This window comes from Podarcis erhardii (genome assembly GCF_964252035.2).
Source record: "Podarcis erhardii genome assembly, chromosome: 7".
Taxonomy (NCBI): Eukaryota; Metazoa; Chordata; class Lepidosauria; order Squamata; family Lacertidae; genus Podarcis; species Podarcis erhardii.
Window position 1 is genome coordinate 2707759 of NC_138511.1, and position 25291 is coordinate 2733049.

At 46.6% G+C, this 25291-nt stretch overlaps 1 protein-coding gene across 3 annotated transcripts; it reads left to right on the forward strand.

The window, feature by feature from the left end:
* Nucleotides 1-1315: 1315 nt before the first annotated feature.
* On the forward strand, nt 1316-17768 carry AP3M2 (adaptor related protein complex 3 subunit mu 2). Of its 3 annotated transcripts, XM_081870047.1 has the most exons (10): nt 1358-1437; nt 3226-3294; nt 4784-5133; nt 7140-7311; nt 9928-10065; nt 10367-10452; nt 11801-11934; nt 14081-14288; nt 15785-15929; nt 17440-17768. In XM_081870047.1, exons 3-10 carry the CDS (start codon nt 4861-4863, stop codon nt 17538-17540), a joined length of 1257 nt encoding a protein of 418 aa, XP_081726173.1. In that variant the 5' UTR covers nt 1358-1437; nt 3226-3294; nt 4784-4860; the 3' UTR covers nt 17541-17768. The 3 variants fall into 3 exon arrangements, with proteins under 3 accessions (XP_081726174.1, XP_081726173.1, XP_081726175.1); XM_081870048.1 differs by lacking the exon at nt 3226-3294 and having other exon boundaries at nt 1316-1437; XM_081870049.1 differs by lacking the exons at nt 1358-1437; nt 3226-3294 and adding an exon at nt 3345-3365.
* Nucleotides 17769-25291: the final 7523 nt, after the last annotated feature.

Below are 25291 nucleotides of genomic sequence, written 5' to 3' on the forward strand. Positions count from 1 at the left end.
GATTGGCTCCATTATTACCAAATAATGGAGGCATATAACTTGGATAAAAAAGTTGGCTTCCAGGTGGAAAAATCAAAATTGGAAACAGAATTGTTAGATCCCAAAATTAAGAATTTGTCAAGAATGTATAACTTGCTGTTGAAATGGAACACTCAGGATGAAACGGTAAAATCTGGTATGATTAAATGGGCACAAGATGTTGGACATAATATTATGATGGCTGACTGGGAACAGTTATGGACCACATGTGGAGGCCAATTCTGGATCCACACGTCCTTCCACAGTGGGGACATTGGTTTCCAGGTGGGAACTGATCACGGTGTGGATTTTTTAAGCGTGCCTTCCTCTTAGCACCTTTCTCCCTTGCATCCTGAGTTTGAGTGCCAATGACACCTTTGGTCAAGGCTGTTCTCCAACTGCAGCACTCGCAGGCCAGTGTTTCCCAGTTGTCAGTGTTTATACTACAGTACATTTTTCTAGATTTCACTTGAGACAGTCTTTAAACATATTTTGTTGACCACCAGCATTACGCTTTCCATTTTTAAGTTCGGAATAGAGTAGTTGCTTTGGAAGACAATCGCTAGGCATCCGCACAACATGACCAGTCCAACGAAGCTGATGTTGAAGAATCATCGCTTCAACACGGGTGATCTTTGCTAATTCCAGTCCACTGGTATCAGTTCGCTTGTCTTCCCAAGTGATGTATCCAATTTTCATAGACTCCGTTGATGGAATCTTTCGAGGAGCTGGAGATGGCGTTTATCAGTGGCCCATGTTTCACAAGCGTACAGTAAGGTTGGTAGTACAATAGCTTTGTAAACAAGCATTTTGGTTTCCCTGCGAATGTCCCGGCCCTCAAACACTCTGCACTGCGAGCGGGAGAAAGCTCCCCGGGGAAAGAGAACAGGCCAGGCCAGGCCAGGCCTCGCCTCGCCTCGCCTCGCCCCCCGCCCCCCGCCCCCCGCCGTGTTTTCAGCTCTTCAGGCGCCCAGAAAAGAGCCAGAATGACGCGCCCGCTGCGGCTGCTCCTCGATGACGTCACTGCCCTCCCGCCCTCTTTTCCGCGCGAGGCCCACCTGAGCGTCACGCGCCGCGCGTGCGTGGGCGGACGAGGCGCGGCTTCGGGCGCCGGCCCGTTGCTAAGGCGCCTCGCCCGCGGCCGCGGAAAGAGCCCCCCTGCTGCCGACCAATCGCCAGCCCCGCTCTCCGCGGCGGTCGAGGCTCACGGGCCGCCGCCGCTGCCACTCGGACAGGTCGCCCCGCTATTGCCCCTTCGCTCCAGCCTATCAGCGGCCGACGTGGAGGAGCTCCGCCCCCTTCTCAGCTGGTGCTGCCGGCGGGAGGGAGGGCGAGGGGGCTGTCTGCCGCGAACCAATCAGCGGAGACCGCCGGGGTAAGGGGCGTGGCCAAGGCTCTGGCGAGGAGAGGAAGCGTCCGGTGAGCCGGGGCGGGGGGCTGGGAGGGTCGCAGGCCGAGACCCCCGGGCGGGAAGGCGGGGCTGCGGCCCCCTGGGGGTTCCGAGCCGCAGTCTCGCGGGATTCCGCCAGTGGGGAACGCTTCGCAACCTTGGCCAAGGTGGTGCCAATATTTCCCAAGCGTGGGCTGCCAGCTGCTTTGGGACTCCAGTTCCCATCATCTCTCACTGCTGGTATTGCTAGCTGGGGATGGTGGGAGTTGTAGTCCAGAAATAGCTGGAGCCCCAGGTTTGGGAAACACTCTTCTGGATGATGTTCCACTACAACTCGCCTCTGCCCCAGCTGATGGCCATGCAGAGGGCACCACCTTTGGCAAAGGCTGCTTGAGCCAGTATGTGCAGCAGCGAGACCGAATCCTGACACAGACATGAAGCCCCTTTGGGCCAATCACTGTCTCGGCTTAATCTCCCTGGCAAGACGGCTATGGGGATTCAATGAGGTCATGTGGGTGAAATCTATGGGGTTGCAATGTGCATACTTATGGAGAACAGGGAGCTGAAAAGGTACATAAGATATAGGGCTCTGCGTTCCGGAGGTGTGGAGGGTTGTATGAAAGGGAGTGTTTGCGTAAGTGGGAGGGGGGCTCAGGCTCATGTGCTGGTATGTTAGGTATGAAGGTGTCCCAGTGGGGATGCTTAGGAGCTCCATTAGGGTCTTCAGCTTAGCATCCTAGAACAGTGTTTCCCAAACTTGGGTCTCCTGCTGTTTTTGAACTACAGTTCCCATCAACCCTGACCACTGGTCTGGCTAGCTAAGGGTGATGGGAGTTGTAGTCCAAAATCAGCTGGGGACCCAGGTTTGGGAAACACTGTCCTAGAAGACAGTAGGGCAGTAATAGTGATGTTGAGTTGAAAACATTCCACATTTTCCAGCTCTTTATTTTTCTATGAAAATGCTTCCATTTTAAAAGTTAAATGGATACCAAGTGCAATAATTCAATATTAGGCTACTTTGGAGTTTTAATTTTTTAATCTATTTGCTAAATGCAAGTAAAACAAATGTGCTAAATTAGATTACTCCAATGCATCACAATATCTTCTGATGGAAACAGAAAACTATTCAGTGCAAATTTCCCTAAGTTGTATGGGGGAGGGGGAATTCATTTATTTTATTAACCCACATCACTAAGTAATAGTCGAGTTAGCAGAAATCCTCCCTGTGCTCTGGGGCAATTGTAATAGGAATTCTTAGAAATAACACAGGCTCTAATGTGGGGGTAGAGCTCTTGGTTCCTAAAAAAAACAACCCTGTGGATGTCTAGCTGTGAGCTATGCAGTTGTAATGAGGATTTTAGGAATGACAAGCAACATCCATAGACGGGCTTTTTATTCTGGAGAACTGAGAGACTGCAGCTGGGGTTGCTTGCAGATTTACAACCTGTGTTGTGTAGGGGGTTGACTTACAGCATGGGTAGGGAAACTAAGGCCCAGGGGCCGGATGCGGCCCAATCGCCTTCTCAATCCGGCCCATGGATGGTCCAGGAATCAGCGGGGGGCCTGCCTGGTGTTTTTACACAAGTAGAATGTGTGCTTTTATTTAAAATGCAAGGGGTGAGAATACCTTGACATCTTCCCCAACTTTGAGGTGGGAAGGGGGGGGGTGTTGTCTTTGTTGCCCTGAACCTCAGAGCCATTGGAAAATGATGAGAAGTCTACTTGCTGAGTGCCTCTTAGGTGCAATGTGGCCCCTCCACTCCGCCCAAGCAGAGAAGGTCAGAGGCTGTCCCTAATGCTATCCTTGCTTTTTCTAGGGGAAGACTGGCAAGTGCAATTGTGGATCCCTGAATAGAAGAACAGGAATGTGGATGCTGGAGACCCTGGTGATTACTAAGGGAAAGCCTGGGAGAAATTCACAGCAGAGCTTTGGGGTCACATAGTATATTATTATATGGTACCACATTAATTTGTAATACTAGCATTTTATTATAAGCAGCAAAGAAAGGAAACATTCTTGTAAATTTAAATAAAGTCTGCAATCCCAGCTGTCAAACAACTGCACAAATAAAAGAAGTTTTATTCTGCTCTTGAAACGCATTGAGGTTTGGGTTCTGGCAAACCCTAAGCGAGAATCTGATCCATAAATGCAGCATTGTCAGAAATGCCCCTGTGCATTCCCTTGATATTTGACATTGGTGCATGGATGTCATTGTAGAGAGAGTGCTTGTTGGTCAGGCTCAAGCCTCACAAGGTATGTGACCCTGTGGAGAAAGCCTAACTGGAACTGATCAGTACATGCAGGAAACACACCACCATTTCTGCAAATACTGTCGCTGTTACTTTCCATCCATGCGATTGCATCGTAATCACATCACGTTTCCTGCCATGGTCCCACACCTGAAATTCTCACTCCAACTCTCTCTTGGTTGTGACTGCAAGTGTGAACCATCTCTCAGTTTGCTGTAGTCTTCAAAGCTTAACACAGGATGAGCTAATTGGATGAAGGCTAGGAATGAAAGGAAGGTATCTTACTTGTAATGGGGCACCTGGAAGTGAAGGGACAAGACTGGCTCAAGCTTAATAGATGATTGATAAAGTGAGCACTCTGAAATTTGAGGAGGTGGGGGCTGAAGTAGAGGGACATGAGAGGGTATGTGAATGGAGACTGGCCAAGGGTTGCGGGGGATGGTGGGGTGTGTGTTGTTTTTTGTTTTGAAGATCTGTTCTGCAAGGTGTCATTGACACAGTAATGGGGCATTAGTGGTGGGCGTATCTCTTCACATCACACATCATTCCCCCTCCTTGGTTATTCTGGGATGCCTCCTCAGCATTATTGCCGCCTGGAGGGGCCCCTCATTGCAGCAGGAAGAGATACAGGGTTTCAGCAGGAAGTTAAACATGGAAACAAAGCTGTAGGTCTGTCCTTAAACTTCTGAAGGCACAAACAGTATTAAAACTGAGATTGCATATAACCACCCCAACACCATCATGAGCTGCTGCTGCTGCTGCTGCTTCTTTGGCGATCACTTGTAGCCAAGTGAGATTGTCTTCCATAAACACTGTTTTAACAGTGAACCATCTTGAGCAGCTGGATGGGAGCTGCTGTGGCTGCTGGGCAATAAGGACTGGGGGCGGGGGGTGAAATGACTTTGGTCCTGAGATTTATTTGTTCTGATTACTCCTTTTATATCCCATCTTTTTATCCTTACAGCAACCCGGTGAGGTAGGTTAGGCAGAGAGACAGTGAGCTTCATGCTTGAGCTGGGATCTGAATCCTGGTCTCCCAGGTGCTAGTACAACACTTGTGACCTGGCCTTCCTCAATAACACTCAATGAAGTAATATATATTTTGTCACTGTTGATTTTTTAAAGATCTGAAGTAGCACAGTCCAACTTCCTTTGGACTTGGCAAGGCATCTCCAGCGTTGGGCTTCCCTGTTGGACCAGCCATGATTCACAGCCTCTTCCTGATCAACTCTTCTGGGGACATCTTCCTTGAGAAACACTGGAAAAGTGTGGTTAGCCGCTCGGTTTGTGACTACTTCTTTGAGGCACAGGAAAGAGCCTCAGAGGCAGAAAATGTGCCCCCTGTGATCCCCACCCCTCACCACTATCTCTTGAGTGTCTATCGGCACAAGATCTTCTTTGTGGCAGTGATCCAGACAGAGGTACCCCCGCTTTTTGTCATTGAATTTCTTCATCGGGTTGTGGATACTTTTCAGGTACGTAAAATGGCAACGAGGACTAGAAACTGGTGTAGGATTCTGTGTTTTGTCACAGGGTACCTCATGATCAGGAACATACGAAGCTGCCTTATACAGAGTCAGACCACTGCTCCATCTAGTTTTCCATGGTCTACACTGCCGGGGGGGGGGGTCAAAACCCTCCAGATGGTGGACTATTTGTTTGTTTGTTTGTTTGATTGATTGATAGGTTGTCATTTATTTGTTAAGCTTTCAGACCGCTTTTCAGGAGATGTTTGCAGCTCATGCAATCTCTTGCCATTGGGCATGGTGACTGGGGAGGATGGAAGTTTGAGTCCATCGACATCTGGAGGGCCACAGGTTGCCTGCCACCAGTCCCACTGACTGGCAGCAGCTCTAAAGGGCTTCTGGAAGGAGTCTTTTGCCACCCCACCTGGAGATGCGTTCAGAGCAGGTGCTCCACCACTGAAGAACCACCCTTCTTTCGGGCTCTTGGCCATGCAGACTCCTAGACCCCCATTTAAAAGGCCACCTCAGAGATGCTCCAGTTCTCTTTCCTAATTTTTTACCCTTCCTTACAGAAAAATGGCTTTCACCTCCTTTCTTACTTTGGGCATGCTCAGACTGCACACCCACCACAATTTTCTAACTACCTGTCAGCACATGAGAACAAGTGATGGAATCTGAGTTGTAATCTGATGAGCTGAGCATCAGGGATGCTTCTCTGCACTCCTTCATTATTTATGTGCCTCATTTTCTCCTCCTCCAGTTACCACTGTAGCTTCCTGGTGACTGTAAGAAAAGGGTCGGGGAAGACGGAGAAGGAGAGCCCACCCTCCCAGATTTGGGAAACTCCAAACCAACTTGGGTCACAATCCAGGGTGATGTTCTGAAATGAACAGGGCCAGATGCTTCCTTCTAATAGTTTTATACTTCAATTCTTCCAAGTAACTTGTGGTGACAAGCATGGGTCTCTCCCCCCCTGCCCTGCCCCTGCCCCCCACCACACAAAATATTCCCACTTTATCCTCACAAGACCCTGTAGGAGTAAGGTCAGTAAATAGTCACTGGCCCCAAGGTGCCTTGTGAGCCTCTTGGCTGGGTGACATTGAAATGCTTGTCTCCTTGGCCCTATTCCAGCATTCTCTCCACAATTACAGAGTGCTCTGGTTCACTTCCAGGTGGACCAGCATTGTTCCCCAATTATTTTACTTTACTGTGTTTTTTTTTAATACTGAAATGCTATTCTTCATTTATACATTTTATAAATCTCAAAGTGGTTCACAGTATACATAAAATCAATAAATAACACCAGTTAAAACATCAACAAGCAATATACAGTACTTTTCAACAGCAGCAGCAGCAACCAAGAGAGCAAAATTCTGTCTGAATCCCAGTTGCTGGAAACCACAGTGGGTGAGACTGCTCTTGTGCTCGAGTGCTGCTTTTGGGATTCCCACAGACCTCTGGTTGGCCACAGGTTCTTGGACTAGATGGGCTGCCTGATCCAGCAGGTTCTTAAAATGTTCTTAAAGGAGTTCTATAACAATAGTCAAGGAATCCCAGAAAGGTCTTCAGTTGTCTGCAAAAGGCCTCCATTGTCTATGCTCACCTGATCTCTATAGGGAGCTTGTTCCACAAAATGGGCTCCCCAATGGAAAAGGCCCTCCTTTGAACCCATGCCAAATGGACTTTGGTATGGGTAGCAGTGCCCCCCCCCCATAGATGGACTGTGGATGGAAAAGGCTGACCTAATCTGGTCCCAAATGGTCCCATTTGTTCCTTGTGATCTTGTCAAGAGAACATCTCCCAGGATTGTATCCCATGGGCCAGGACTTTCCATCTCTCACTCTGCTGCTCCCAGTGATACCTCAAAACTCCTGCTTGAAGTGGCTTCCTCACCTTGCTACACAGGAAAACCACCTCTGGCTTTTCTTTTCATGGGGAATAAGCGGAGCTCTCCCTCTTTGGCCTGTTTCAGCAGATACCCTGAGGAGGCTTGTTAACCTTGTTTCCACACACAGGATTATTTTGGAGTCTGCTCCGAGATTGTCATCAAGGACAATGTCGTGGTGGTCTATGAGGTGCTGGAGGAGATGCTGGACAATGGATTCCCATTGGCTACTGAGTCCAACATTCTGAAGGAGCTGATCAAGCCCCCGACCATCCTACGGACAGTTGTCAACACCATTACAGGTCTGTGATTTTGTGTATGTGTGTGTGTTGTCTCCAAATAACCTATTTATTGAGTGTTCACACTGATTTGTTCGCAGGGAGATTGGATGGCGTTAACTGATGAGCACGCATTCTCATTTGTTGGTGGGGTGGTTAGATGATGATGCAGTGCAGCTAGAGTTATCTCACACTTTTCACTGGATTTTCCCATCCCTGGTAGTGGGCGAGGGCTGAGCCTTAACAGGTGAACTAGTGGAGAACTGGTGTAAGAGCTTTGAAGTAAAAAGGTTTCACAGCTGCATTTTGCAACTGGAAGTTTGTCCCCACTGAGACAAGTAGGATTTGCTTGCAAGTAAATTTTATGCAGGGTTGCATCAATGAGAGATGCATTTGATGAGAGATGCATCAGACTCTGGTGGTGTTCATAACTTCCTGAAGAATCTTCACTGCATGTGCTAGATGGATCCCATGACTTACTGTTTTCACTGGGGAAGCACATGTGGCATTGTGGACCTCCTCTTGACAAAGAGCACAGCCAGGTTTATCCTCCTGAACAGCTGGAATGAATGGAAGAGGTAGCTCTTTCAGCTCAGTTCAGATGATGTCAAGAAGACTGTCACGAACAAGTTTGACAACTGAATGGTTCTGAGACACTATTCTGCATGTAGACAACCTGACAACTGACCCATATTCAGTTCAACAACTGTTCTCCATATTTGGCTTTGACCTCTTTCTACTTCTAATTTTTGTCAATAGGTTTTCTCACACTGCAATACAGGTCAGTGAGCTGATTGTCTGCACTGAAGGCAGGGAACCTATGGCTCTCTAGATAACATTGGGCTCCAGCTCTTATCAGCCTCAGCTCACATGGTCTGTGGTCAGGAATGAGGAGATTTGGAGCCTTAACAACATCTCGAGGGCTTCCCATTCCTGGTTTGCATGCAGATTGTCTACCCCCACAGCTCCTACCTTCAGATAGTCTCATTTGGTCATCAGTGGCTGTGTTTGGATGATCAAATCTTGGCTTAATATGCCAAGTTATGAGCCAGCGTTGTTCCTCCACATGCAGCTGCTTTGCTGTTCCCTTCATAGGATGGGGAAATGAGCCAGGAAGCTACAGTTTAAAAATAGCTTCTCATTATGTACCAACCAGGAAACTATGATTAATGGCTTCTTAGCAAGCCAGAATATGGAGAGACAGCCTAAAGTTGGTTGGCTTGGAAGCAGTTAACCATAGTTTGTTGGTTTGAATGTAAGGAGAAGCTATGGTTAACCGTTGCACGTACCCATTGTAGCTTTGGGGACCTAAACAAAGCTTTCCTGAAAAAGCAACTTCTCCCATTCATCCTAGATCTCTGTGAGGATGAAGGTAGCCAAGAGGTTATGCCTCAGTTTGAGAATAATGTTCTCAGGGCTAATGGTGATGGGATCTGTCTTGCCAATGTGGAGAAGATTTTTATTATTTTATTTTATTTTATTTTATTTTATTTTATTTTATTTTATTTTATTTTATTTTATTTTATTTTATTTTATTTTATTTTATTTTATTTTATTTTATTTTATTTTATTTTATTTTATTTTATTTTATTTTATTTTATTTTATTTTATTTTATTTTATTTTATTTTATTTTATTTTATTTTATTTTATTTTATTTTATTTTATTTTATTTTATTTTATTTTATTTTATTTTATTTTATTTTATTTTATTTTATTTTATTTTATTTTATTTTATTTTATTTTATTTTATTTTATTTTATTTTATTTTATTTTATTTTATTTTATTTTATTTTATTTTATTTTATTTTATTTTATTTTATTTTATTTTATTTTATTTTATTTTATTTTATTTTATTTTATTTTATTTTATTTTATTTTATTTTATTTTATTTTATTTTATTTTATTTTATTTTATTTTATTTTATTTTATTTTATTTTATTTTATTTTATTTTATTTTATTTTATTTTATTTTATTTTATTTTATTTTATTTTATTTTATTTTATTTTATTTTATTTTATTTTATTTTATTTTATTTTATTTTATTTTATTTTATTTTATTTTATTTTATTTATAACTTGTTCTGAACCACAAATGAACAGTCAGAATCCCAGCAGGGATCTTGCCCTCCCATGTTCCCACACTGTAAGATTTATACACAGTTTCAGTGTGCATAAGACAATGTTCATGCATATGACTTCTCCTACTGTACCAGAAGTTGTCCCTGGAGGGTGAATGCCAGACAGACCTGCAAGAACATATGCAAAGAAGATTTTTCAAGAAGACACAAATACCCCCCAAGTTTGGTGCATTCCTTGCCATAAAAATGTGAGCAAATTTATGTGTGAGTAGCTCTCATTAACCTCAGTGAGACTTAGCTGCTCCCTTTGGGCTGTGGGATATTTTGCTGCAAGAGTTGCAAACTTCCATATGCATACAGCTTCTGCCCTATGAATCTGGTATGCAGAAGAAAAATATTTTGGCTCTTCCTGGTGGGAACTCCTTGCACTAAATGCAATCTGAAAATACTGCCGTTTCTGAGAGAGAGAGCAGTGTTTTGCTGTGGTACAAGAGAATGAGAAATTAGGAAATGGGTTTGGCTGTCCACTTGTCTACTGCCATCTCTTTTAACCTTTTCAGGAAGCACCAATGTGGGAGAGCAGCTCCCCACAGGACAGCTGTCTGTTGTTCCTTGGCGAAGAACCGGTGTGAAGTACACCAACAACGAGGCCTATTTTGATGTGATTGAGGAGATAGATGCCATCATTGACAAATCAGGTACATAGATCTGTATTCACATGGCATCGCCTCTAGGCAGCAGTGTCCTTGCCTCAATGAACAGAAGCAGCAGCATTTGGGGCCAAAGGAAGACACATTTCAATGCATTCCCCTCCTCTTGTTTGTTTCATTTCACTCGTCAGTGATGGTGTTTGCATGCTTCTTTTCAGATGTAACTTACAAAGTGATCTACCATTTTGAAAAGTCTCGACTACTGTTAACCATAATCAGTGTCCAAAGTGATTTCCCCGGGTTTCCTGGCCTCCTTTGTGACCCACTTGGGTTTTATTTCCCATGGCAGGTTCCACGATTACGGCTGAAATCCAAGGGGTGATTGATGCTTGCGTGAAATTAACTGGGATGCCAGACCTTACCCTCTCCTTTATGGTAAAGTTTGAGAGGAAGGACCTCTTGCTTGCTTTTTTCATGCTCTGAGTAGACCTACTTGAATTAAGGATCATCACAAGCTTATGGTACCCTCTGTATGTCCTTTCTGTTGTGCCTTCATGATTATTTGCACCCATGATGTTGATGGGGCAGTTATAGGCTATCCCACTTGCTATACTGCTTGTGCCTGCAAAACTTTTGGGGCAGACACCCTGCTTCATTTCCAATCCATGCATGTCTTGTAACTTTCTGCTGAAATCTTGTATTTTTTTATACTGTAAATATTCTGTTTGTTTTTTGTCCTTCTTTTATTGCGCTATAGTGCAATAATGGCCCACCAGGCAGCAGTGATGTGGTCGCGTTGGACAAAGATTGCAGAACAAATGAAGTGGAATGGCGTGGGTGGGTGGTCCATTAATCCCAATGGTTCCAGTTTAATTGGATACAACTCTGTGCTGCTCTTCCGTATAAAAATGTCAGGGTGGCATATGTAATATAGTAGAACAGTTGGTGTATAGAAACATTCACATGCCAGATAGTAAAAAAGCAGGAGGAGCCAAGCAGGAAAATTGCTGCCTACAGCGATGCTTAGGCAATTTTCAAAATTATTTGCCTAGCAACAGTACAGCATCAAAGTCAGCACCAGGCAAGCACCCCTAGGGAAGGCATTCCATATCTGGCTATATGGAGCCTCACAACAGAGAAAGACCTTTTTCCTGCTCTCTCTCTGCCTTCATTCAGATGTCAGGGAAGCCTGGAAGATGGCCATCAAGCCCGACGGGGCTTGTGTGGTCCTTCATCACTTGATGGCTGTTGAGGTCCAGGCATTCAAGTGGGGCTTGTCCTGCAGACCCGCCAAGGTTCCCTGGGGGAAAATGCCAGAGGAACTGGCTGGTGTGGGTGGAAGGCAGTGCAGAATGTTGTGGTGGGAAGGAGGGTTTAAACTAGGGGTGGGGGGCACTTTTTCAGCTGAAGGGCCATATTTCCTTGGGGGCCACATGACAGTGGTGCATGGAGACAGAGGCAAAAGCAAGCAGAGCAACAAACCTTTGTCTAGGAGGCTCGTGTCCACACCTGCTCATCTCTCCTCCTCCATCCAGACAAGCAAGAGTCACTACCAAAGTTCAAGGACACCTACCCAAGGAGGGTCCAATGCCTGGCCAGGGAGGGTGTGTGACCTGGGGAGAGTCCCAACGGCTCAGCCCTCAGTTAGACCTCTGAAATGGGTATTGGGAATACATCAGGAACTGTGGGGAAGAGACAGGCAGCAGAAAAGACAACCCACTGATTTCAGGAGAGAGAACAGTCTGGTTAGAAATCTCTGCTGTCTTTATCTTGCTTGCATTAGAATCCCAGGTTGCTGGACGACGTCAGCTTCCACCCATGTGTGCGTTTCAAGCGTTGGGAATCAGAACGAATCCTCTCCTTCATTCCTCCAGATGGGAACTTCCGTCTGCTGTCATATCATGTCAGCGCTCAGAAGTAAGGAGCGGGGTTGGGAGCAATCATTGGCTCCCAAGGTCCAGGATCTTTCCCTAAACACTTGGTTTGAAAAGGAATCCCTCGTGGTGACATTGTGCCTCTCCCCCACCCAGGGGAACTGCCACCCTCTTATTGGCTCCATTCCCTTTTTGATTTTAATTTTATTTCTCTTCTCTTCATTGCCCACACTTCATTCAGATTCAGATTCAGATTCAGATTCAGATAAATTTATTGTCATTGTCCGTATATACACAGTATACACAACAACGAAAATCAAACACCCAAGACCGGATTCACATACACATTTGCACGTATCTCCAACACTCTCATCCTATTCAGACATAATCTATTAAAACATACATAATCCAGAATATAACACAACCTACTAGAAGCATAGCATAACCTAAAACCTATCTCATTCCTTACTACTCACTGCTTGCTATTTCTTACAACTGGCCCTGAGATCATTATTTAGTGCAATCAGAGCTCTTGGATAGAAACTATTCAGAAGGCGTGTGGTTCATGTTTTCATTGTCCTGTATCTTCTGCCCGAAGGCAACAGTTCAAAGAGGTTGTGAGCAGGATGGGTGGGATCTCTCAGGATATTGTGTGACTTCTTCAAGCTGCGAGACGTGAAGATCTCATCCAGGGTTGGTAGTTGGAGCCCAGTAACATTCTGGGCAATTTTAATTATTCTCTGTAAAGCTTTTTTATCCATTCCAGAGCTGCTCCCATACCACGATAATATACTATAGGTTAAGACACTCTCAATGGTACTATGATAATAGGACAGAAGTAGGTGCTGAGATAGATTCAATCCTCTGAGCATTCTCAGGAAATTCATCATCAAGTCCCAGGGTGGGTTACAACAACTTAAAATTCTGAATTAAAAACAGAACATACTACATTCACAAGAATACGGTATGTTCTGAAAACACACATCTCGGGCATCTAAGGGTAAAGAGGTATGTCTCCAGCATTTGCCGAAAGCTACGTAGCAAAGAAGCCAGTCTGTAAGGAAGGAGGCAAGGTTTTAAATATATATATATATACTTGAGGCCTGAGTCATTTAGGGTTTCAAACATGAACATGAGCACCTTGAATTGGGCCCAGAAACAGATCAGCAACTGTGTGGCATGAAGTCAACCTTGGCTTGGAAGATGCCACAAGGAACCTGCAACGAAATGTTACAGCATGGTGTATTGCTGTTCAGGATACTCTGCTTTGTTCCTCATCCCCAGAAGTCAGTCCGTATTCAGTGGTCACTGCAGACACTCAGTCCTGGAGGTTTCTGTTTTTGCTCCATAAGCAGTGACATCCCTGAATGCTGGAAATAGAGGGAGTGATGAAACGGGATATTGCAGACCCTTTGCTAAAACTGAGCACAGAAAGAGCAGAATTAAGACAAAGGAGCAGCCCCTTTGTCCTGGATCAGCGGGAAGACTAGATGCTAGGGGTGTGTACAGATGGACCCCACCTCCCTCCCAGTGACCTTCAGAAGTGCCATTTGCCATAGTCAGACTGGCTCTTGAAAAATCAAGATGACAAAGCTAATCTGCTCTATAGTAGAGCTGAAACAAAACCTTACACAAACTAAAAATATTGTCATTGCTATTCAGTGTTGAGAGTTGCTTTTGGGATGTAACAGTACTCATGGATTTTAAGGTGATGATGCTTAGGGACTGACTGACTGACTGACTGACTGACTAAAATCTATAAATCTGAAAGTAATTGTCATTGGCAATGCTGACAATGTAAATTCGAAGTTTTGCAAGCCAAATTTAAAAAGGAAAAAAGCACTGGGGAGCCACCATCCGTCCCCCAAATTTGTTTCAGATCTACAGTTCATCTTTGGCTCCACAAAAATCCTTCTCCTCCTACACAGGACCGGGCAGGTTAGGGCAGCTTTCTCCAACCTGGTGCCCTGCTCCAGATGCTTTTAATTGCAATTCCCATCATCGTTGGCTAGCACAGTGGGGGGGGGGGAGGTGGCGGTTTGGACCACAGTGCCGAAACGTGACTCCCCTGCTAGCTAGGCTTGATGAGAGTTGTTTTCCAAAACATACGGAGCAGGACACCAGGTTGGGGGGAGCTGGTCTTTACTGCTGCTGCTGCTGCTGCTGCGATGGTGTCTCCTCTCTTCCAGCTTGGTGTCCATCCCTGTTTATGTGAAGCACAACATCAGTTTCCGGGACAGCAACTCCTTGGGCCGCTTTGAGATCACCGTGGGTCCCAAGCAGACAATGGGGAAGAGCGTGGAGGGGGTGATGGTCACCAGCCAGATGCCCAAAGGAGTCTTAAACATGACCCTCACGCCTTCGCAGGGGGCGCACACATTTGATCCTGTCACAAAGGTGAGAAGGGAGGTGGGACTGGGGCAGCAAAGTCTGGTTCTTGAACAATTTCTCTTGTCTTCCAGGAAGAGAGGAGATGAGAGCCCCTTGACCCATTTAGATGCTTTTCAGCATCTTTTCAAAGTAGGGCAATTAGAGTGGCACAATTTCTGCATGCAGTTCTCCAGCCAAATAATGTGTACAGAAATATATACTAAACTGCATAAAAACACATGTATTAGTGAAAACAACATACAATAATGCATTATATTACAGGAAATTGCTTGTGAAATTGTGTATATTACTAAAAATAGTATACCAAAATGTGTTCACTAGGAGAAATTAGCACTAAAATGCTGGTGAATTTTCAGGAGGATTAAAAAATAATAATCCACAAGTTGCTACAGAAATTTGGAGTACAGATATTAAGACTGAAAAAATGAGAACCTGAGATCCATTCCTACTTGCCACACAATGTTCTTTCTTTCTTTGGCGATCACTTATAGCAGAGTAAGATGGTCTTCCACAAACAGAGTTTTAGCAATGAGTCCGTAAGTGACTGTGGAGGCCAATTCTGGATCCACCCATCCTTCCACAGTGGGGACAGTGGTTTCCGGGTGGTAGTTGATCATGGTGTGGATTTGCCAAGCGGGCCTTCTTCTTAGCACGTTTCTCCCTTGCGTCCTGAGTTCGAGGGTCTTCAAAGCCAAGACACTCGAAGACAGGCCACACAATGTGCATATGCACTGATATATTAAAACCAAGTTAAAAACAATTTGCAGTCACCAAGGCAGTCAAGTGAGTAGAGTGGAACTGGAGATGGCAGCAATAGGAATGACCAGTTTGCTTTAAGAGAGGAAAGGTGTCCAGTGAGCAAACCATGAATTCCCCAGGGAGGGCACCACTGCTTAGAAGTCCCTGTTCTGTTTCCTCCCTTTGCCCTCCCCACCCTCTGATTCCAAAGGCAGCAGCACCCTGGGAAGGGTGTCTTGGATGATTAACTAAAGCTTCCTATCCACACTTAGGTCCTCTGAATAGAGCAAGAACTTGCTTCTGAACAAGCACACAAGAGGGTTGAGATGGAAACTCAAATTCACAGTGCATTAGTTGCAGATTGGTCTGTATGTCTGAGGTCAAGGCAGAGGCATATTCTGATACCCTTCCTTCCTGTGTGTCAGCACTGCAAGTCCTACACTTTCCAGGCCCCAAACCTTATTTTATTTATTCATTTATTACCTTTATATCACAACTTCCCTCCAAGGAACTCAAGGTGATACACTTTTTTTCTCCTCCCCGTTTTATCTTCACAACAAGCTTGTGAGGAGGGTTTAGGCTGAGAGTGAGCGACTGTCCCCAGGTCACCCAGCCAGCTTCATGGCCGAGTGGGGATTTGAACCCTGGTCTCTCCCAGGCCCTAGTCCAGCCCTCCAGCCACGACATCACACTGGCTTTCAACCTTCCTCTGTCTTACTGACTCCAAGCTCTGTGGTTGCCTGTCTTCTGTTTCTCCTGTGAAGCTGCTGTCTTGGGATGTGGGGAAGATCAACCCCCAAAAGCTGCCCAATCTGAAGGGGACCATGAGCCTCCAGGCAGGAGCCTCCAAGCCGGACGAGAACCCCACCATCAACCTGCAGTTCAAAATCCAGCAGCTGGCCATTTCCGGTATGTGGGCAGAGAGTTCAGTGACACTCCGCTTTTTTAAACTTACGCACTTCCTTTTGAAACATTTCTCTCTCAGTTGACCCAATTAGGATAAACCAAAGCAGACGACAGCAGAGGATGGTGGGCCTGCAAGGCAATTTAACAGCCTGTTGCTGACACAAAAGCCACCCTTATTCCATCTTAATGGTTGCTTTGAGCCGCCTTGAAAAGCTCCCACTCTGTTGGGCAAATAGGTGGGGGGATTGGTGTTTTAATGAATGCCCAGTGTCCCCTTTGCCAGTTTCTTAAAAGAGGCACCTGACCAAAGCAGGCAGGTCTTCCTAGGCCAAACATTCTCTATCCTGGACGCCATCCTTGAGAATCCCCTTTCTTCTGTCATGCCCTATCAGTCTGGTGCCTGGAGGAGCTCACGCATCCAGGCCGGTCAGCTGGCTCAGTGGCACGGAGCGTGCCCAGTGAGTGACTTGCTACGAGAAGGTTGGGAGTGAACGGAGGCCTCTTCAGCCTCTGCCTTCTGTCCTGCCTCTTCTGGCTCCACGTCCTTTGGGGAAGCAGTGTCCTTAAAGGGGCAGCCTCTGGCCTGAAGACAGCCACTTCTCCTAGGCGCTGTGGCCTCCCGCCTCCTGTGGTCCCTGGTCAGGTCATTTGGGAGGGGCAGGCACTTGGTTCCTCGAGCTCAGGTGAAGCATCTTGGCTCTGGTTCTCTGACCCCTGGTGTTGTGGGAGCTGAGCTCAGAGATTCCCTTACTACCTGTGTCAAGCTTGGAGCCAGGAACCTGATCTGGCTCCTTAACTGAAGGCTGTAGCCTCTGACTTGGTATCCTGGTCATTGCTGGACTCTGTTCTGGGGCCACTCACCTAACCTTTATTAGTTTATTAAACTTCTTAATGACATTATCTTGCCCAAGGCAACCCAAAGCGACTTAACAACCCACTCACCCACCCCACAGAGATACACTAAAACCAGGGGAGGGGATATATTAAAAACATCCCACCCCCTTCTAAAAAGGCCATAGATAGTTAAAGGCCGAAGTCCTGGTTACAGAGGATTTTTTTTGCCTGGTGCCTAAAGACAGGGATGTACAAAGCAGCAATCTTACTGCTACAGGGAGACATGTGAAATAAACTATATGGCTCAGTGGACTGCAGCAGACAATTAGTCCCCTCCTTTGCTCCTTCCCATCTCTAGCATAATAGGTTTCATGAAGATTAAGCAGTTCTGTGCATATGTGCCTAACAGTCGCAACATCCTAAGGGGCTAAGAGGAGCCCACTGGATCAGGCCAGTGGCCCATCTAGTCCCACACTCTGTTCTCACGGTGGCCAACCAGATGCCCTGCGAAGTGCACAAGCCGGCCCTGAGTACAAGAGCACTCTCCTCACCTGTGTTTCCCAGAAATGGGCACTCGGGTCTTCTACCTCCGTCAATGGAGGCAGAACAGAGCCGCCATGTCTGGTCTTCCCCAGTTGTTCTCCCCCAACCTCTCTCCTTACCTTTTCCGCCCTCCTAGGTTTGAAAGTGAATCGCCTGGACATGTACGGAGAGAAATACAAGCCTTTCAAAGGGATCAAATACATGACCAAAGCTGGGAAGTTCCAAGTGAGAACCTAATGGTGGCCCTGCCCGCAAAAAGGCTTGCGTGTGCCCTGACTTTCAGTCTGACTGTGTCCCACCTGCCAGAGCTGCTCCTTGCTATGGCCCACCTGGAGTAGGTCAAGGCAGGTATCTCTTCCCACCCCCCACCCCCGCCAGCTGGGCAAACCTAACAATTACACCTGGATCTTAAATTGTGAAGCTCTTGGGTGGGATTGAAGAGCAAACGGGAAACTGTGAACCATCTTCCCGGCTTACCAGCGAATGTTTCAGCTCATGAAAATCCTGCCCCCTTCTCCCTATTTTTTGGCTGGCATTTGCTTAGTTATTTGTTGTCTGGCGTTCCAGTAGCATCTGAAGACAGGAGGAGACGTCTTTAGAGGTTGAGGGGTTTGATCCTGAAGATGACCCTCCTCTTTTGCATCTGGGACTCTTCTTGTTTGTTTCAAAGACTGCCTAGGAAAGAACTCCCCACCCCGTAAATCCTTGACAAAGAGCTGGCTGAAGAGGACTGGACAGGGGAACAGGATGCTCTCCTCATTTCCTCCTGTCCCGTTTTAAATGTATTGCTTGGGGAAGAGGTTGGAAAGAGCTAATAGTCCTGCTGGGCCTGAAGGTCACATGGAAGAGGCACTTGAGCTCCTTGCAGATCTGCCAAGGGCCAGTCCAACACCCATCTGTCTCGAATGGCTTTTTGCAGATTTCTTGGTCATGCTTTGAAAACCACAAAGCCTGCTCATCCAGAGATAGCAGTGGGACACAAAATGCAACTGTGTTCAGGGCTGCTGTACCATCTTTCACTGTCCAAAAAATCTCCGTTATTTTCTTTGCTGAAGGGTTGTAGTGGGAGGGGAGGCTGTGTCCCCTGCGTCCTTCGTCTTGCTAAGGCAGCCCCTTCACCAGCCTGGCTGACCTCCAGGCACTTTGAACCACCCTGGGGCTGATGAGAGTTGTAGTCCCAAACATCTGGAGGGCACCAAGACAGTGAAGGCTGGATTCAGGGAGTGGAGTGGTGGCAGGAGCCGGGGGCTTTGCAGGGGCTGCTTTGTGGCTCCTCTTCCTGCATGCAGTGGTGTGTTGCTGTCCTGGCTGTCCGCTCTCTTATGCATATCGCTCCTATGCAAGTAGATTATAGTTGTGTGCATACTGGTCAGAGCTTACATCAATTTTCACGCTTGTTTGTTTTATAAAACGCAGCAAAGCCAGGTTGTTTCCTTTTTGACACAGCAAACCATCTTCCGAATGTCCCCATTGTTGAGAACTCTAAAAGCACAGCATACAGCTGTGAGCCACATGGGGAGAATCATAGAATCATAGAATCATAGAGTTGGAAGAGACCACAAGGGCCATCGAGTCCAACCCCCTGCCAAGCAGGAAACACCATCAGAGCACTCCTGACATATGGTTGTCAAGCCTCTGCTTAAAGACCTCCAAAGAAGGAGACTCCACCACACTCCTTGGCAGCAAATTCCACTGTCGAACAGCTCTTATTGTCAGGAAGTTCTTCCTAATGTTTAGGTGGAATCTTCTTTCTTGTAGTTTGGAACCATTGCTCCGTGTCCGCTTCTCTGGAGCAGCAGAAAACAACCTTTCTCCCTCCTCTATGTGACATCCTTTTATATATTTGAACATGGCTATCATATCACCCCTTAACCACCTCCTTCTCCAGGCTAAACATGCCCAGCTCCCTTAGCCGTTCCTCATAAGGCATCGTTTCCAGGCCTTTGACCATTTTGGTTGCTCTCCTCTGGACACGTTCCAGTTTGTCAGTGTCCTTCTTGAACTGTGGAGCCCAGAACTGGACACAGTACTCCAGGTGAGGTCTGACCAGAGCAGAATACAGTGGCACTATTACTTCCCTTGATCTAGATGCTATACTCCTATTGATGCAGCCCAGAATTGCATTGGCTTTTTTAGCTGCCACGTCACACTGTTGGCTCATGTCAAGTTTGTGGTCAACCAAGACTCCTAGATCCTTTTCACATGTACTGCTCTCAAGCCAGGTGTCACCCATCTTGTATTTGTGCCTCTCATTTTTTTTGCCCAAGTGCAATACTTTACATTTCTCCCTATTAAAATTCATCTTGTTTGTTTTGGCCCAGTTCTCTAATCTGTCAAGGTCGTTTTGAAGTGTGATCCTGTCTTCTGGGGTGTTAGCCACCCCTCCCAGTTTGGTGTCATCTGCAAATTTGATCAGGATGCCCTTGAGTCCATCATCCAAGTCGTTGATAAAGATGTTGAATAAGACCGGGCCCAAGACAGAACCCTGTGGCACCCCACTAGTCACTCTTCTCCAGGATGAAGAGGAACCATTGATGAGCACCCTTTGGGTTCGGTCAGTCAGCCAGTTACAAATCCACTGAGTGGTAGCATAGTCAAGACCGCATTTTACCAGCTTCTTTACAAGAATATCATGGGGCACCTTGTCAAATGCCTTGCTGAAATCAAGGTAGGCTACATCCACTGCGTTCCCTTCATCTACCAGGCTTGTAATTCTGTCAAAAAACGAGATCAGGTTAGTCTGACATGACTTATATTTCAGAAATCCATGCTGACTATTGGTGATCACAGCATTCCTTTCTAGGTGCTCACAGACTGCTCACAGACGAGGCTGGTTAGTTACTGTGCCAAAACAATCCTTGCATGCTGGACTTCACGATTGAAGTGCCCATTTAAAAAAAAAAAAAAAAAATTATTAAAATGGCAGTGTACCTTGGATCGCTTTTTCAGGACTCTGGTGGGTCAGAATCTCAGAAGACCCTTTTGCCCGTCAGATGCCTGCCACTCTCTGAGTGCAAAGAAGACAGAATGAGGTGCATCCCCTTGTAGCAGTGGAGGTTTTCTCTTAAAGAAACTTCCTCCACCCTCAATGATCACCTTCCTACAGTAAAACCCCATATGTAATCACCAGCCCATTGAATTGCAGCTACTAGCAGATTGCAAGGTGGTGCCATTTTTAGCAGAGTGTTGTAATGTGGTAATCTGTCTGCATGATTCTGCACCAGCTGTCATTTCCAAACACTTTTGAATGATAATTCCATGTGTAGATCTGATCCAAATGTGACTTAAAGTCACTGGCCAGATCTGCTTTCTCCAGGGAGGGGTGCAGCTGACACACCTGCCGAAACTGGGCCAAAGCACTCCTTGCCACCTGAAGATCTGGAAGCAGCTCCAGATCTGAGAGCACCTACAAAACTTGAATTGGGTCCTTCAGAGGGAGCACAAGCCCACCAGGCACAAGCCCACCAGGAACAGGTCTGCCCTTCTGTTCTTGCCCCAGCATTTCCACAGACCATTACTTGGCTTAAGCCTCAGCTTCCCATGTGGAGGGGAGTCCACATCCAGACAGGCTGCAGGGCCAGCCCTCTGTCCTCAGCCCCAAGATGGTGCATCACTCCTGAAGTTTCTCCTACACATTAAGAGTGGACATCTGCAAAGAAAAGTCTACATGTATAGACTTCCAAACACATTAGACTTTCTGTGTGTTCTGGAATCCTGCCTAGATGTGAACATGGGGAGGCTTTCCTTTGCAAATGCCTAATTTGTGGGTGTTGTGGAGGAGGCCAATGTTGGGGTGTGGCTTTGGCAGTGTGTGTGTGCAACCTTGAGTGCAGCCCTTTTCTACCTACAATTTCCACCCCCCACATCTACAGTCCTTGTGTGAAAGGAACTCTGGTCTCTGATATTTCCATATAAAAGTGCATAAAAGTAGCGAACTATTTAAAAACAACAAAATCTCAATAAAACCAGATGAACTCTGGCATAAAGACAGATCTACAGCAAGGGGGGGCAGGCTTCAGGCTTGTGTGATCTGCTTTGTTGTGTGTTTTATTTATACTGTAGCCTCAAGATCTGTCAACTGGAGCCAAGTACAAAAGACATACACTTAGATGTAAAAGAATTATGAGCCCAGGACTTCGTTTTGAGTCTTGGAACCATGGATGAAGCGGTCAGGGATTACGTGAGGTAGAAGGTCTGTTCCCATTTCAGCACTTGGTGCAGGCAAGAAATCAGAGTTGGTGTCAAGAGAGCATTCCATGAAGACAACAGAACAGAGCCTTTCCCTCTTGCTTCAAAGGACATGTGGACTTGTAGAAGCCTCCCAGGACAATCTTAGAAATTCAGGCAGATTTAAGCAGGAGAAAGGAGTCCTTTAGGGTCCTAAAGCACCGTATATGGGGAGGATGATATTCAGTGCATGCTGTCATTAGCAATGGAATTGGATATGCACAGCGGGGCTGAAGCCCACCACACCCATGTGAGTGTGTGTAAAGGAAAGAAAAGCTTAGGTGTGGTTTTGGCACATGTGAGAAGTGCACTCTCCTCTTTCTGTGGGAGGGAGAGATGTGCTTGCTTCCCATGCTCAGTAGGTGGAGCTGCAACTCCAGGAATGGTGATTCTGTGCCCTTGGATAGTTATTCCCCTTCTGCAAACCAGTGGGCCTTCTCAGGTGGGAGCCAAGAGGAAGGCCTAGTTTGGGTGGGTGGGTGATGTTTGGCACCATTTAAGAACAGGAGAGCAAGAGGTGCACAGATCTGGCCCGTCAGATCCGCAGCTCCTCCCATTGATGGCAATGTCTTGCTTCATTTCAAGGGAGCAGGCGCAGCACTTCTGCATATGTTGTGCCCTAGGTTAGCTGATGGCAGGGTTGCAGGGTGTCCCGATGGAGGGCTTCCCAAGGAGCACCTGCGATGGCCATAATAGGATGATGGACTAGGCAGGAGCAGCAGAAGCTGCTCTTCTACCCTCAGACCAGCATTCCTTCTAGCCCACTATTAAGGAAGGGCCAGAGCTCAGTAAGAGAGCATCTGCTTTGCGTGCAGAAGGTCCCAGGTTAAGTCCCCACCAGGTTGGGGTGAGAACACCCCCTCTCTGAAATGGTTGGGAACTGTTGCCAGTCAGTGCAGACAGTACTGAGTGAGATGGACCAGTGGATTTGACTACATTGGCTGGCCAGCAGCTCTCCCAAGTTTTCAGGCAGGGTCTCTCAGTCCTTGCTGGAGATGTCAGAAGTTGAATTTGAGACCTTCTGCATGAAAAGCATGTGCCCGACACATTCCTGCCTGCAGATCTCTGGCACTTCTGTCTGATCGAACAGGTGTCTCTCAAGTGCTTGTGCCTAATGGGAATGTCTCCTTGAACATGGAAGGGTCAAGAGGTGTGTGTAGAAACCTCTGACTTTGCATGGCTCAGATATAGCCTCCTGCATAAGACTAAGAGTCATGTCCATTGAGCTGCTCGCCTGCATCTCTGGCGGTGCCCATCTTTGGCAGGTAGCCCCTGCCAGGTTGCCTATGAGAGAACTGGGCTGGAAAAGATTCCATGCCTCTGCTCTAACCACTCACCGTGCTGGTTTTAATGTAATACGCATGCACCCAGCCTGTGTGCCAATCCACTTGATGCACTGTTACCCCACTCTTCCAAACCAGTATGTTTACTGGACTTCTGAGGAGGAATTGTGGTGGACTAGATATTGACTGCTGACACTCCTGTCAGGAGAGATAATCATGTACGGGCTCACTAGCAGTACATGTGGAAAGGATCAGCAGAAGAATCAGCAGAAGTTTAGTGTCCAGATCAAAGGAAGTTATAGTCCCACTCTATTCTGCATTGGTCAGACCACACCTGGAATACTGGGTCCAGTTCTGGGCACCACAGTTTAAGAAGGATGTTGACAAGCTGGAAGGCGTGCAGAGGAGGGTGACCAAGATGATCAAGGGTCTGAAAACCCAGCTTTCTGAGGAAAGGTTGAAGGAGGTGGGTATGTTTAGCCTGGAGAAGAGGAGACTGGGAGGAGATATGAGAGCCATCTTCAAATATCGCAAGGCTTGTCACATGGAAGATGGAGCAAGCTTGTTTTCACCTGCTCTAGAAGCAATGGCTTCATGTTACAAGAAAGGAGATTATGACTAAACATCAGGAGAAATTTTCTGACAGTAAGAGCAGTTTGGCAGTGGAACAGACTCCCTGGGGAGCTGGTGGCCTTTCCTTCCTTGGAGGTTTTTTAGCAGAGATTGGGTGGCCATCTGTCAGGGATGCTTGAGCTGGGATTCCTGCATCGCAGGGGGTTGGACTCGATGACTCTTGGGATCCCTTCCAACTCTACAATTCTGTGATTCTATTCTTGCTTTTCTCTCTATCTTGCTTTCTCTTTAGATTAGCTTGGCTTTTATTGTATTTTATGTGGAAAACTTCCAATAAAAATTGATAAAAACAAAAGAACAAACCAGTATGTTTACTCTGGTAACTTGGAAGCATTCTGTTGATTTTGATCTCTGAGGGCAAGTTCAGCTTGCTCAAAGGCCTGGAATTTGATGTTGCTTCCAAGTTTAATCCCGGGATGACCCAGTTCTGTATCATCATCAGGCCTTCCTGATGAGTTTGCATCCTCTTCAGCTTTTGAGCTTGGAAAGATGAGGCTTGGGCTGGGCTGCCTGCCAGGTGCTGCCGCTGCCGCCACACTCCCTTCAGTGCTGCTGTCTCCTGGTGCCCGCTGAAAGCCTGATTCCAGTTGATGGATTTGATGGTCTCGTGCTGCTCACCTTCAGTCCAATGGGAATATAGGAAGTTGCCTCCTGTCAAGTTGGCCCATTGAACTAAGTGTTGCTGACACTGACTGGCAGTGACTCTTCAGGGTTTGGGGCAGGGAAATGTTGAGTACTGAAACTGGGAATCTTCTGTGTTTAAAGTGTGCACTCTGCTACCTCCAAAATAAAACCCTTCCCCCTCAAAATAAAGTAAGATTCCAGCCCTCATGATTCTGAATAAAGGACTGATTTTAAAAGGAGACAAATCCTTATTCCATTGAGCCAGTTGCAAAGAGTGTGCTCTGAGCTATGGCCCTCCGCCAGCAACTTCTGCAAGTGAGCTTCCCTACAAACTGGTGTCCTCCCCACCGGGTGTGTGTGTGTGTGTGTGTGTGTCAGATTTCACACCCAATTTGTGGTGGTGTTGGTTGACAGCCATCTGTATCAAGAGACAACTGCATATGCCTTGGCAGGGGTGGGAATCAAACCACTGAGAATCACAGCACCTTCTGTGGCTGCTGAGAACAGTAACTCGTGACTGCTGCCTCCTGCCTTGTTTTTGCTGCGTTAGTAGCACGCGACCTTCCCAGGGCGCCAGCCTGGGCCATGTGAAGGGAGGTCTTTGGCTTCCCAGACGACAAGACCCGCCTCTCGGCCTCACTGGTGGGGTCCAAAGGAAAGCAGAGCAATACATTTGGCACCAGCTGGGCTGCAGGAGTTGCTGAAAGGAGACACCTCTGGTACTACACAAAATCAACAGCCTCTGCCCCCCAGATCTCTGTGGTAGAGATGTGGCCCTTCAGGAATTGCTGGATTACAAGTCGCATCATCCCTGACTATTAGCTATCCTAGGATTGCCATACGTCTGGAATTTCCTGGACATAGCCAGGATCCATCCCTTGGAAACAGCATCTGGTTGAAAACCACTGAAATGTCCAGGAAAATCTGGACGTATGGCAACCCATGTTGGAAGTGTGGATTTTGGCTAATTTCCTTTAAAACTTCGTATATATTTTTGAGATTTTGCAAAAGAAGCTCAACAACTTTGGCCAAAAATAAAAAGCCCCCCCCCCCCAAATACAACCCTAAGATATGCTGACTGGGGCTGATGGGAGTTGTAGTTCAACATCATCTGGAAAACCATGGCTTATCTATGCCAAGGACACAGCAGAGGGAGCCAAGCAAGCGTCCACATTACTGTCGTCATTTGTTCTGTTGTTGGGGCTTCTGGAGAGGGAGAAA

Coding starts and splice junctions, on each gene's coding strand:
- AP3M2 (XM_081870048.1), top strand. CDS start 4,861: ATGATTCACAGCCTCTTCCTGATCAACTCTTCTGGGGACATCTTCCTT. Junction 10,453..11,800: donor ACCTTACCCTCTCCTTTATG/GTAAAGTTTGAG, acceptor TGCTTGCATTAG/AATCCCAGGTTGCTGGACGA. Junction 14,289..15,784: donor CATTTGATCCTGTCACAAAG/GTGAGAAGGGAG, acceptor TCTCCTGTGAAG/CTGCTGTCTTGGGATGTGGG.